The sequence below is a fragment of the Trachurus japonicus genome, chromosome 7, assembly GCF_045865225.1.
Source record: "Trachurus japonicus isolate A0001 chromosome 7, Traja_1.0".
Taxonomy (NCBI): Eukaryota; Metazoa; Chordata; class Actinopteri; order Carangiformes; family Carangidae; genus Trachurus; species Trachurus japonicus.
The window spans coordinates 15,979,034-15,993,736 of NC_140913.1; the positions used below are offsets into that span (position 1 = coordinate 15,979,034).

At 39.5% G+C, this 14,703-nt stretch overlaps 1 protein-coding gene and 1 long non-coding RNA gene across 2 annotated transcripts in view; one reads left to right on the top strand and one right to left on the bottom strand.

Annotated features, from left to right (window-relative positions):
• Positions 1–5,860: 5,860 nt before the first annotated feature.
• Positions 5,861–14,703, top strand: part of LOC146984446 (uncharacterized) — a 40,043-nt gene continuing 31,200 nt past the window's right edge. The window contains exons 1-2 of the long non-coding RNA XR_015036146.1: positions 5,861–5,917; positions 6,486–6,610. This is a non-coding gene — a long non-coding RNA (uncharacterized LOC146984446). The remainder of the gene's footprint in view (positions 5,918–6,485; positions 6,611–14,703) is intronic.
• espn (espin) overlaps positions 10,413–14,703 on the bottom strand; it is a 30,281-nt gene continuing 25,990 nt past the window's right edge. Inside the window, exon 13 of the mRNA XM_085783012.1 lies at positions 10,413–13,320. Within this exon, the coding sequence (XP_085639138.1) occupies positions 11,119–13,320 (2,202 nt within the window). The 3' untranslated portion in view covers positions 10,413–11,118. The remainder of the gene's footprint in view (positions 13,321–14,703) is intronic.

The window sequence follows — 14,703 nt, forward strand, 5'->3', positions numbered from 1 at the left end:
GGATGACACTAGCTCTTTGTCTCCATCTGGTGGCCGACTGTAGATAATAGGCCTACATATTATGATATAGTAGGCCTATTACACACACACACACACACACACACACACACACACACACACACACACACACACTCATCAAATTGTTCAGTCTTTCCCAAATGTAAAGGTTTTATTTTACATTTGTAATCTGTGGTTATAAGTCTTCAAACACAGACACAGATCATGGTCTCTGGAGAAGAATCTATAATCTTTATCTAACGGAGTAGCCTAGGCTACATGACAATGACTGACTGACTGACTGACAGTTTTTCCTCTGTGATCAACACAGTGTATATGGTCTATCACATTTTCAAAATAAAATCAATTCCACCAACTAAAAGCTCTACTTCAAAGTAAGAATACTTCATGGAAATGTGGAGTCCAAGGGGCAATATTCATCTCTAAGTGTAGACATACATTTTAGAAATACTTTAATCACTGTACACCCCTGGTGATTCTAGGCTACATTATCTTACCTCAAAGTTCCTGACTTTGCAGTCAGTTTGCATAATCCTTACATCATTCCTATAATTGTTTCCAATGCACTGGCACAAACAGAGGCCTCAAAAGTCTGGTGAATCATCGTCGATCAGGATGGGCTTCTGGTCTCTCATTTATTAATTTATCGTTTTACAACTCCAGTGGATTTTATTGTACACGTGTTTGTCCTCGGCAACACAATAACATACTGAACTTAGGTGATTCAAGATTTATTTCTTTTTATTTTTAACAGTCTGAAAATATAATTAAACATGAATTAGCCAACGTTCTATTCAAGCAAGGCTGAGACATGTATTATAATGCAATGTGGAAACAATGAATGACAAAATTCTGGGAGGGTTACTAAATACAGAGTTATATGGAGAATATATACATACACACATATATGTATGTATTGAAAATCAAATGGCAATGACGTTTACATCATTTTCAATTTCAACATCATATGGCATCCGATAAAAGTGAATTAGAATATTTGCAAATGATTCCCAAACCAGGATCACGTCTTTAAAGACAACATGTGTACACTCAATATCCTACATCTGTAAAACTTTACATACAAGTTTAGTAAACATAGAGAATATTTTCTATCATGTGGGAATACCTATGTGTGACATTTAGAAAGAGACAGCTCTCACCATTTACATATTCAACCCCACATTGATGAACCAATGGCCAAAAACATGTGAATCCTGGGAATTCTTGAGGCTTTTTCAACCAGAGAAATCGTGACTATGAAATTATCTGTATCATATTCAACTTTCTATTTGTGTCTCATGTTATACAGTGCATTGTATAACTTTTGTTAATAATTATTTTGATCAAGTGTCTAATAGAACCAGACTCTTCACACTATTGGCTGCAGCTTACAAAAAACACTGCCACTATCTAAGGAACGGTACCGTTTGATGTTACAGCTGTTTCTCGCAGACAGAGAGCACTGTGAAAGCAGATCTGCTCATCAAACATTCATCCTCCAGGTTAGTGGGACAAAGGCTGGAACAGTACACAGGACAAACTTTGCTATACTCCAGGGATGTCTCCTGCTCTTTGTATATTCTGTCTTTTCAGAAAAAGGCAATTTTCAAACAAAAACTAGCATGATAATAGTATTTGTTTTTTCTCTAAAACTCCAGGGCCCTGGGGATCAAATGTCCTTAATTATACATCACAACATGGTTGATATGCATTATGCAACAACATTTCACATTCATGATCACATTAGCTTGACTTTTATGTCAAATATAAAAATTAAATTGGTACATTGCAGCTTTTTTTTTCCTGTGACAATTAACAAAATTAAATTTGCACAGCTACATAATCTTTACATTATTTTAAATAAGATATTCAGTATACATTAATATTCCCAATCCAGAAGTGACAACAATCTTATCTAAACAAACAGATTAGTTTGAGCAGTGTTAGCATTACAGTTCTGGCAGTAAAGTGAAGCAATTCAGAAAGTGCTTCTATGAGTTTCATACAAAATCTCATGACTGTCTACATAAATAATGCATTAGCTGCTTCATTGTGTAATATGCATCTGCTGAGCATGTTAAGATGACACAACTGTTCTGGAGCTACTTTTCCTTTCGTTACTGAATAGGAAGTGGGGCTAATAAAGGTAAATAATGCAATAACAGGCTTTTTCCCATACCATACAGATACTTATATTTTCTACTGTACATATAAAAGCGTCTATTGATTTGCAGGAAAGCCAAGGAAAGATACCACAGACAACCTTAAATTAGTTGAGGACGGGTGCATTTAAAGCAAGTGTCTTAAGCAGAAGAATCAGTGCCATGAGTTTGTGTCCAGGAGACATTCAATGGGAGGTGAGGGGCCATGGTGCTGTGTGTCACCCAGGCTGAGGCTCAGAGCCTGTGAACAGCAGCAACCACTGCATGGTCCCATGTTTCTGGAGGCTGAAGAGTGAGACAGGGTTTTGGGGGAAGACAAACAAGCTTTTTCCCTCTGTTCAGTGTACAGTGCAGGGTGGAGGCTCAGGGAAGGGGGAGGCGTTCAGTGAAGGCCTTGGGTTGAGTGTGTGTGTGTGTGTGTGTGTGTGTGTGGTGAGTGCAGCACGGCAAAGGAGGGGGAGATGGCCCAGTTCATTATTTGCCCATATCCCCTTTCTTCAAGATAATCTGTCGCTGCCAGGGGGCCAGCTTGGTCTCATCATAGCCCAGCGTCCGCAGTCGCTCCAGCTCTGACTTCTCCTCGTGCTCCTTGGCCTGTTTGGCCTCCACCTCTGCTTTTCTAGATGCAGCCAAACAAAACAATAATTAAAATTGTGCAGGAATACACACTCTGGTTTAGTCACATGAAAGTAAATTAAGTGTGTCATTCAATGAAAGTAATGAAAGACAATCATGCAAATCTCATAAGGCAGTTGCATTATAAAATGAAATACAAAATGTTAGTGACAATTTTTTTTTGCATGAGACAGACAACAAAGCTTATCATCTATCTAGCTAGTTAGTAGCAGCTCTCATTTATCCAATATATTTTGTGGGATAAAAGTATGCAGACACCAACATCCACTCAGTGAGAAGTGTAGATTTGCTTCTACAACAGTCTCCTATTTTCTGAGAAAACGTTATTTCCTTCTTTGGATAGGCCTATATTATATTTGGATGTTCATCTTTCTGTGTATTTGCTGAACAAACAACACTATGGGTGATATAGTATTTCTCTGCATTGGTTGTTTAGCCTGTGAGAAATTAAATTAGAAAAAAATAAAACAGCAGCACTTTCAGGAACAGAGAGAACTTTTGGAAACATAGCTGCACCTCCAACAAGGGGCAAGCTAAAGTTTTTGGGTTGTCCTATTGTGGTGCATAACTTTGACATGTCCGTTTATACAAACCGTTATTCGATGAGATAACACAACACTGATTAATTATAACAGCGCCACAAATCTCTCGTGGTATTTTCCAGTATTTGTTGTTTTGAATTTCGTATTGACCGGCGACATTCCCGCGCCGCGCGTAGGAACTGACGCGGTTTACGTCATGGCGTCGGGGGAGGGGCTTAAGTCTCCAGCCACAGGTAGAAATCATAGTAGAAATATGTCTGTTTACTGCGGCCTCCCTCCTTGAAACTGCAATGCGTGTATTTAGAGTATGTGGATAGAAAGTGTGTGAACGCGCCACAGTATATGACCGACAGACAGACTAACAGGCTACATAATGCTAATCCGCACAAGCTAGCAGCGCCTACGCTCATGCTGGCAGATGTTTGCGTCATCGTCAACAAATCGCATTATAATACCGGTATATCAGACTCTGTGGAGACCTTTGTACTCCTGGAAACATGGCTGAACCAGAACACCAGGATCCAGCTGAAGGAGCTACTGTTGTTACATCGAACCCAGGGTAAGATAAGAATATGGTGCCCATTTTAACGTTACTCCTCCGCTGCATTTGAGCGGGAATGGGCTCCTCTATCCACAGCTCCACTACTTCCAATGCTGTTTCCTGTCTTACATTATTGGACAAACTGATTAATCCAGGTGTGTCTGACCATTGTGACTACTCAGACACACCTGGATTAATTAGTTTGTGTGCACAGAGCCCATATCCGCCCCTCAGCCACAGCCAAATTCAACACCGGCAGGCTATTGCTGAATGTGTGCAGGGCTCCAGACTAACTTTTTTTTTTACTAGGAGCACAGTGGACCCTAACTTAAAACTTCATGAGTGCAAGAAAATCGCCCTGCACACCAAATATCCACATTTCTTTTTCTGGTCTGCCACCTGTAATGACAGTTTCGCCATCGCCATTTCTGTTTCACCAGTGTTAAAAAAAAATATTTTACCGGTAAATTTACTGGTTGTACATGCGCAAGTAGATGAAACATTACTACCGTCTCAGATTTTAGGGGCAGTCTGCAGCCCTGTGTGTGTGTGTGTGTGCATGCATGCGTGTGACCACAGCCTATACATTTTATTTTTCTGTCAGTAGACATGACACACCTAGACTAACGTAGGTCTTTAGGGTTCAAAGTGTTAGGTGAGTGAGTGAGGGGTGGTCTGACAGACTCAGGGCCTGAGGATTGCTAATGCCTGTTAGCTTAATTTTGACAGCAAAAAGATATGACTAGTGGTGAAATATCTATGTTTTATTTCTTTGTCAATTTTATGCACCTAATATTTATACCACTGCACCCACTGCCTGAGAGCATTCTCTCTGCTTTTTATGTTTCCTTTTAGTTTTAACAGAGCCTGGGCTAATATCTAATTTTTGGCTGCCACTGTCCCTGTTGTTTCCCTGTCTCAGATTTGATCAGTTGTTGTGATCATCTTAAAATATCTGCATGAGACACTGTGACCACCTTTGACCACTAGGTGGGATCCTTGATCCCTGATCATAGTCTCAAATCCCATTGTGAAATTCTGGAGACTTGTCACTGTATCATAACACCTTTTACAAGAAGCTTCACATAGATAATAGATAATAGATAATAGATGAAAGATAATTGATAATGTGTCCTTACCTTTTTTCTTCCCTGCCACATCAGGATAACATAAGCACAAGAGGGAAAGGTGTAAATATCTTAAACGGCAACAACAGGTATTTCACAACATAAAACAATGTAGAAAAACTAAAACAGAAATACAACAATGAAGAACGATTTGCAAACAGATCCACAAAGGATTAGATACAACACTGTCGGAGATGCAGACCTGCAGCACAGAATGCCATCGTCTACTCATTCAGAAAAATGTTGAAAACTATAAGATATATTCCACAGTCTGTCGACCTGTCATGTCACTGTACCATGTGCCTTTGCCTCAGAAATGCATGTAAACCACACATTCAGTCAGTGACATTACATCCAAAATCATAGGAGGTGTAGAAGACATGCTGTAATTTTTCTTTTTAATACTACAAATACAATTGTGTGCAGAATGACCTCCTGCAGTGTCAAGTCATAGTGTCAAAATGGATGAAGGCAGAAACTGAGAGCTGGTAAAATTGAAAAACACCTTGTTCATCGACATACATACTTTCGAGATGTCATTGGCTTCCTTCAAAAGAGAGACACACTAACTTGTACAAACACAATGAGCACATTCTTCCCCTCCTGGCACATCATGATACATTTAGTACATGATGAGATGAAAATTAACACAGCTTCGTTACTCACCTCTCTTCATCCATTTTCTTCTTCATCATGTCTCTCCTCCAGGCTGGCATTGATGCCAGGCGTGCAGCCTCCTCCTCCACCTGTAGATGAACAAATGGGAGAGATAGATAGGGGCCCATACCAACTGGTAAAAGATTGTAGTAACAACGGAAGAAGCCCCACTATCCTGTTTGAATGACCTCATCCCCAAGTGACGAGATCAGCCTCCGACAAATCTGAAGGATGGTAAGTCATAGAAATACAGACTAAGGTTCTGTTCGTCATTTAAGGCACTGACCAAATGAGAAATATTGGTCTGGTGTTTTATTATTCTTATTATTATTGATGACAATACATTAATTATTAATTTATAATTATGATTTATAATAAAAAATAATTCAAAAAATAAATATAAAATATAAATAACTTGGTTGTGTCTTGGTTGTGGCTTTGAAACCACAAATCAATCAAAGGTGCGACAGAGGTATTTCATGCCTGCAGTGTAAAATGACACTCCTGGTAATGATTTGAAGGCAGCTAAGCACCTGCATAGAGAGAAAACTGAAATGTTCGTCCACCTATTAGTTCAGTCAACATAGACATTCTCCACGGTCAAACTTTAGACAAATAGCTTTTAGAGGACTAAACACTGAGTATGTCAGACTATTTTAACTGCTGTATGTACTGAAAAAAGCAAACAGAAATCATAATAGGTGTCTTTGAATTAAAATAGTCTTTTAAATGGACAAGACATTGTTTACAGGACGTCGCTTCTCGCAGTGCACACATACAGTAACTTGATCCTCTCTTTCAGGCTGTAATTGGAGATGAAGCAACCATAGGACAGCCATCTTGGATATCCCATCTTCACAAGATACATTACCCTGTTGCATCCCTGTTACTAAAGCATTTCACTTGCCCTGGCAAACATGAATCCAGGTAAGATTATACACACAGTGAATTTTTCATGATTCCCCAGGGAATTACACAGCAAGAAAAAAAATTAGAGAAACAAATTTGCTGATAGATTAGCTAAAACTATAATTTCAGTGATATGAAACTAGTCAAGAGTCATGTGTGAGCTGTCTTAAAATGGGTTGTATAGGCCAATATCATGGCACAAGTTGCACTGATTCTCAGAGATGATAGGCTCACTATATTTACTTGATATTTTTGGAAAAAAGCTTGTTTTATATATAGTCTACTACTCTGTGCTGTTAAACTAATGGTTTGTATTAAAAAAAAACAAGCTTCATGCAGCCACGGTAATAATCAACCAGTGATGTTGTCAACCACTAGACTTAGCAATGTCACGACTGTGCCTCAGAGTCAAAAGTCTCAGTTCACACTGCTGCATTAGTGAATGGACTTCACACAAGAATCAGACCTGTGACTTTCTTGTGATGTCAAGTTTACAGGTTGGAGCACCACACAGTTTTTATTTCTGAAACCCACACAGCTACTATCAACTTAAAATTGAACCATGTTTCCAGTCAAATTCCTCACAACTACAAAGTACTGAAAAAAAAAGTTGTGCTGATAAAAGTAACAGGCAAAGAGTTGCTGGGCCAACACAGCTGGAATGAATGGGAAAAAAAATTACGGGCCTTTGATTGTTGAAGTTTTGCTTAAAGGTATTGGCTTTTGCTTTTGGTAGAGGTACGTGTCATCTATTGTGGCAGCATGTCTGACAAGCATCCATTACAATTAATAATAGATGCAATAAAGGGAAAACAGCAAAGCTAAGAATAAAAAACCAACAACTTTTATTTAAACATGTTTGTGTGTGTGTATGTATGTATGTGTGTATATATGTGTGTGTATATATATAATATATATATCGCAAATGAATTGCACATTTTTATCTATTCTGTCCCTTGAATTATCATTTTAATTCTCTTATCAACATGGAAAAGTGGATAGGCTTGCTTTGTGCAAATGTTTTTTAATGAAAACAACAATGTGTAGTGTTAACTTCTCACTTTGAGCAGTCATCACAAAATCTATCAATAGTGTGTGTGTTCATCTCTCTCGCTCTCTGTTTAGATAAACACAAATAAGCTACAAACGCACACACATTGGCCTCTCGTATTCGCCAATCGCGGTGTTTTCTTTTGAAAATTGACCGGATTCTCTTGTGTTTCTTTGTTTGACATCCTGCCAGGACGTTAATAATGGAAATTATTGAACTATAAACTGTAGCGCACTGCCATTTTTTCTTTTTTGCATAGGTAACTGTATAAAGCAACACCTGTAACTCTGGACGCATCCTGTTGACTTGAGCCGAGAACTGCAAAGTAGTGCTGCACGATTAATCGAATCGCAATCGCGATGCCACGCCGTGCAATTACGTAATCGCACGAAAGAGTGCGATTGGCGATTTAAAGTATATAAATGTGCTGCCGCGTGAGCCTGTAAACGGGACTATCTCTCCTGTAGTGTGTGGAGTGCAGCCGCTAATGTGTGCAGCATAGCAGACTCCGTCGGTAGTCATGTGACCAGCAGGTCTGATCACGTGACGACCCGGTCTGGTCACGTGACTACCCAGCCGGCAGACAGCCTCCGTGTGCTGCAGGACCGTCCCCCCGCGGTGACAGCGGGTCTGGACCAAGGGGGCAGTTGTCGGTCTGAGAAGTGAAGCTCACTTCCGCGTTCAAAAAACTGCAATCCCCTCGGCTGTCGCTGGGGGCTGGCTCCAGAAGGGAGCAACTCCAATCGGGCCCCATGTTAAAATAGCCGACTTTACAGCTTAAAAAAACATATTTACAGCCTGGTACATTTTATTTTTTTGGTCTCAACCGATAGTTTCTACCCCCGCACACACTCTGAGGGGGGTGAATTTTTTTTTAACTCTACCGTTTTACTGTTATTAGGTTAAAAGTTCTAACCCTAACCCTTTTCTTTTAAGTGTCTTTTTTTTTTTTACGGTAACAACCACACTCATTTGCCGTCTCCTCTCTTTTCCTCCGTTGTGTGTGTGTGTTACCGGTGTGAGGGGCACCTGTGTGCTGTGTGAGAGGAGGGAGGGGGGAAGAATGCATTGTAATAATGGCAACAGTAGACTATGAAACTGCATAAAAAGTTACCTATTTTTATTTAATACAAAGATACTGTAAAGAAACACGTATTATTTGAGAAATACACTCCTAAAATATGGTTATTTCCTGTGTTGTGCTTAATAATCAAACAAATAGACTAATTACAGCATTAATTTACAATATTGTAATTGCAATCGCAAATCGCAATATTTTCCACCATAATCGCACTCGCACATTTTTATCAAATCGTGCAGCACTACTGCAAAGTATAAATTTTATTTAATTTGCTCTTCTTTACTTTTACTTAGCATGTTGACTGCACATGGCTTTACTGTGTTATTAACCTCACACTTTTAACTGGGCTGTTTCATTTAAGTATGTCACAAATACTGTACATGAATACAAATCTATATATGTGTCTTTAAGTTTACCAGCTGACTGCCTTCCTCTTTGAGCTGTGAGTTGATCGAGACTCACTGTAACCTCCTTATGGCCCCTGTAAGCCACAGATAGCATGACAGCAGGTGGTGCTAAGAGGGTTATTTCAAGGTAATCTTGATGTTACAGAGAATGCACTATTAGTACAGTCAGTGTGGTTCTTCACAGTGAAGGATGACACATTCAACAGGTCAGTGACAGACAGTGGGCCTTTTCATTGGTACAAGTAATAAATAAGAGTGATTTTTTGAATTCTCATTGAGAATATCAATTAGAATGTATAGCAAATATGTCAATTAAGATGTATCTATAGATTAATCTCTAACAGAGAATTGTATAGTGAAGTACTGAAATGTTTTTATAATCACAAAAATGTCCACAAATTTTATTTTTTAACAGCAACATAAAAATCAATTAATAAAGGAATATTAAAGGAAATTCAAGTCTCCCAAAAGCATTCAATAATTATAAATAGTTACAAAACAATTGGACATACCTCCATGAAAAAACTACAAACTCTTAATTTAGATTATAACATCAACACCTCCACTTGCTGTCATAATTTTGCAGTTTTATAAGTTCTGTATCACCAAAGATGAAAGTAACAGAATGCCTTGCACTTACCGTACTGCTAGTCTTTCTAATGTATACTGAAAGGCACACGTTGTCAAAACAAACCTTCACCTCTGGTAAAACACTCTGATACAAGTAAACGTTTTTCAGTCACATTTTTGCTCGAGTTTAGGTACTGCAGTACTTGACTGAAAAAATACCTAAGTATTCAATCTTTTTTTCTGTCAGCAGCACATTGTTGTATGGTTCCACATTTAGAAAATCTAATGACTCTGAAGTGACTGAAGCACTGGCTCACTTAAGAACATACAAAAAGCTTGTAGAATGTGATACAAAGCTGATAGAAATGACCATAAAAACACAATTTAATTAACAAAATAATAGCCAGTACAAGCTGTTTATCTGATTTGATACCTAAACATGCTTTCCAAAGCTGGTCAATAAATTAATATGTATTGTATTAGTTAATAAGTATTGATTAATTTTGATCATGTTTAACACAGCAAGCATTTAAAACAAAGGGAAATTTAATTTAAAAACTTTAAACATTGACTTGAAGGCAGCATCCCCTGCCTTATTTAAACCTAGTAACCAACACTGGGCACTGGCAATTTCAAACTGAGCTGTTCAGACATGCAGTAGCACAGCACGACTGGCAGTGGTGGTGGTAATGACTGATGATAATCAACACAGTGTATGCTCTGCTAAAATAAATACATGAAAATTCATTCCTCACTTTAGAAATGTAGTCATAGAATAAAATAAAAATACAAAAACAAAACGAAAAGTAAATTACAGATAATCCAAAGAGTACAAAGTAGAGTACAAGTCAATGCACTTTGTTACTGTCCACACCTGCTTAAACTCTTAAAAACCATCTGAGTACCTAGTTGCATTGCATTCTATCAAACGTTTGATCAGGTATTGATTTCACCTGTAAAGTGACTCCCTCGCCTTGAATTACTCAACAGAAACCAAGTGTGCAGAGTTTAACCATCTGTGTCCTTCATTACAAAGACAAAAACACAATACACTACAACTTTTATGGCAAATCTTTTTCTTTAAAAGCTTGTTTTCCCAGAAGCAGTGTACAATGGCAATCAATCAAACTAGCTCCAAAAAACTCTTGGTTCAACACAATTCAACATGAAATGCTTGCAGCAAATGTGTGTCTCTTTGACATCACATGCTTTCTTTTCGTCCACTTACGCAAATGATAAAGTCAGCACAGCTAAGTGGATGCTCTATGCTTTGCTGCAGTTAAGTCCCTTATGTGACCTAAACACTTACACACCAGATTAGTTTCCCCCTTTCTTCACAGTGCAGCTCAGTTTCCCTGATCCTGCCCTTTCATCTTTAGTGGTCCAGGTGAACTGGGATTTTAGTGGGGTACTGCTGTTAAATATCAAAAAGCTCAGCTTCCTTTTCTTTCCAAAAAGCAAAGCTCCGGTCAATGTATCTGATAATTTCTTCATTGCTAAACTCTTTCAGCTCATAGATCAGGCTGATCGAGTCTTCATTAGGTTCATCTCTTGGTGGAGGTTTATCAACATGAGGTTCTTCAATGATTTTAACAGTAACAGGTGGAATATCTTTCACTGGATCTAGTCCTGAGCTTTTTGTTGTGGCTTGTAAAGTCACAGCTTTTGCTGTTGCATCAGTGTGTTGTACAGTTTCAGTTGCCAAGCTCTGTATTTGGTCCTGCTCCGAGCTTTTCCCATTAGAAACCACAGCCTCATTTGATGAGGTCTGCTCATTGGTTTGTACATGGCCCTGAGCATTGTCCTCCAATGAGTTCTTCAGGGTTGTCTTATCTGGACACTGGCCATTATCCAATATACCATCCTGGGTTGCAGGAGATGATGAAGATGATGATGAAACGTGTGATTGTGAGGTTGGGGGGTAAGGTTGTGGTGGTGATGCAGGTGGAGGAGAAAGTGCATTTGGAGGTGGGGGTGCGGGATGGGTGGGTGGAGGAGGAGGTGGTGGATGTGAAGGTGGGGGAGGGAGTGATTCCTGCATTGGGTTGATGGACATGTCAGGTGACATGGAATGTAGGGAGGCCGTCATTACACCGCCACCCTCACGAGAGTCCCCAAAACACCTCAGCTTTATGTCTTCAAAACCATCTGCCCAGTCTCGCTTCCCCCTCTCAATCTCCTCCATAACTTCTCTGTGAAACTGCCTTATGTGCTCCCATTTATGGCTACCAAGGCGGTCAAACATCTCATAGCACAAAAGGTGGCGGAACTTGCGCTCATTGCGAGACATGCTCATTTCTAGCAACTGGAAGTATCCAAGCATAAAAAGATCAAGAGTTAGGCTGTCATAGCTCACAGGGGACCCATTGATGTGCGGCAAGAAGTGCTCTGGCCAGTAGATCATCTGGGTTCGACTCAACCTGCGGATCTGACGTGTGGGTACTTGACTCATGATTGTCCTCCAGTGGCCAATCAGATTTCCTACTACCTGCTTTGACTTCATGAAAAGGAGAAGTTTGTCATCTTCATTCTGTATCTCCTCACCAATCTGTGCACTAAATTGGTTGTAGTCCTCCCAGCCAACATGTAAATGATTTCCTCTCCTGCCTGAATATTTAGTCCGATAGGATTCAGAGATAGTGTACTTCCGCCAGTGTTCAAGGAACAGGAAAACGATTCTCTCTTTCCTCATTTCAATGCACTCCTGGACATAGCTTAGATCTGTCTGCACCTCCAAGCTCCTTGTAAGTTGATCACTATTTAAAACGGGGTCAGCAGAGAGGACCTGGTTGAACTGTTCAATGTTAGTTGGAGCCATTATCTCAGGAGATGCAAACGTCACAGGAGCATGAGATGCAACGATAACTTGTTCCTCAACAAGTGGTAAGACTGATTCTTCTACTGAAGGTAAACCTCCATTGGTATTGGACTGTGGGACTGTAGCAGAGGAGCAGAAAGTGTCCTCCTGAATTGTCTCTGGATGGTAACTAGAGCCACTTACCACAGGGAGTGACCTCTTACGTTTGTATACCCTGTTTATTTTGTTGTCTGCAGATTGTGGGTGACTCTGAATTTCATAATTGGCCTTGAGGTTTTTCACTGAAACTCCACACTGCTTTATTTCCTTCTCGACATCCTCTCTTGTTGAGAAGGACTGAGACCTTCCAATAAAGCCACTGCCTGCTGATGTTTCAGGCTGAACTGTACTCAAAGTCCTTGCGTCTTCCTGAGAATATCCAGGACATATAAGATCCAAGATATCTATCTCTTTCCCCCCAAGGGTTGCAAGAAGAATAGCCATACTCTTGAGTAGGGTAGAAATCTTGCTGCACCAGGCTGGAAGATCTTCAGCTTGGCCATGTACCTGCTTGGGATTAACTGAGAAATGGCCTTGACCGAGGGCAGCAGAAACTGGAAGGAGTTGGTGAAGTTGATGCTCTAGTTCTTCCAGCTCCTTCTCGACTTCTGACACCTTGTGCATGACCTGCAGGTTTTCAATTTGCTTCTCAATACGGTTTAGATCTTCTTCTGTCATTAGTTCCCCAAATGGGCCCAAAATGGCATTGTGGACATGGGAGTAGTGCCATTCCTGAGGCTGGTAGTGCCCACTTGCCGCAAACTAAAATAGAGGTCAGAGGAGACCAGAGGACAAGAAAAAGGGGAAGGAGGGAGGGATTCCTTCAGCTTGAACTTCCTGGTGTGAATACACGTTTCAGTGCAAATCCATCTCGACACACACGTTTTACATGGATTTAGTGGTGCAATGGCACTGCCTCATCAAAAGCACAAAACTTCATCCTTTACTTTTGAGTCAAAGAAAGGGAAAGCTGTGCTTTTCTTAAATTAATTGGCAAATATCAATTCAACCAATATTGATAAAAGTTTGATGTGTGTGATAAGCTTTTAGGCCTTTGACACTGACCAGCACTTTTACATCTGCATTTCTATATTAATTGAATTCCTTTACAGGTTGTCTTTCTAATTTATTTTTTTTTTTTAGAGTTTTTGAATTTTTTCTGTTAGTTTGTGTATAGTGACTACACAAATACTGAGAATTCTGCTTTTACTGATATCCAGCTGTTGGATTATTAATGAATAATTGCTGCATTTCATGTGTGGTGTAATGTTGCAGTGTTACATCACTGTTGGGTACTGGCACCAGACACACTTCAGCCCACACCCAACAGTGAAGAGAAACCACAGTGGGAGTGGTCAAGGGTGCAACAGAGTTGAAACTGTCAACCCTGAGTGGTCAGTGCTGCAAAGGTTTCCTGAGTAAGGAACTGCATGTGGTGTTACTCTTTAAGAGGTCATGATCTCCTTGCCAAAAAAGGGAAAAAAAAATATTTTTTTTCACTTTATGTACATTTTACATGCAACATTTAAAACTTTCACTGAAGTGTTCTGCAGTTGTTGTTAGTATTCTAATTATTGCTATTTTTTATTATTATTGGATGACCTGTAGTGTGAATGGGCCCGGCATCACACCACTGAATCAGCATGTAACAACTTGAAGCTGCAAAACTCCATCAAATGCCAGCTCACACTGTGAATAGTCAAGTGTGTTAATGCTGTGATGGGCAGTGTAGCCAAGTATTCAATTCACTGCAGTCCAAAACGTCTGTGGCTAATAACAAAGACTCTCAATATGGGGAAAAAACATGCATAAAGATGCGCAAAAAACAGTCTTGATTAAGGGTTACCTAGGTCCATTGCTGCTCATGCAAGTACTAATACATTTGTTTTCAATTATATTATTCACAGGGAGAAATATATTAATAAAATGTCATCTTCAGTCTAACACTTTTAGGCCAAACTGTCAGTTAGACTAATGATGCTACTGTAACATCATACTACAGTCACAATAGAACACTGGACAGAAATTCCTATCTACTGGATCATTTAGTATAAGATTTCAATCCTTGATTGCAAATCAATCACAAGTCCTGCATGAATTACTCAGAACTAACAAGTGTTCAGATTGCTGCTGTATGAATTACTA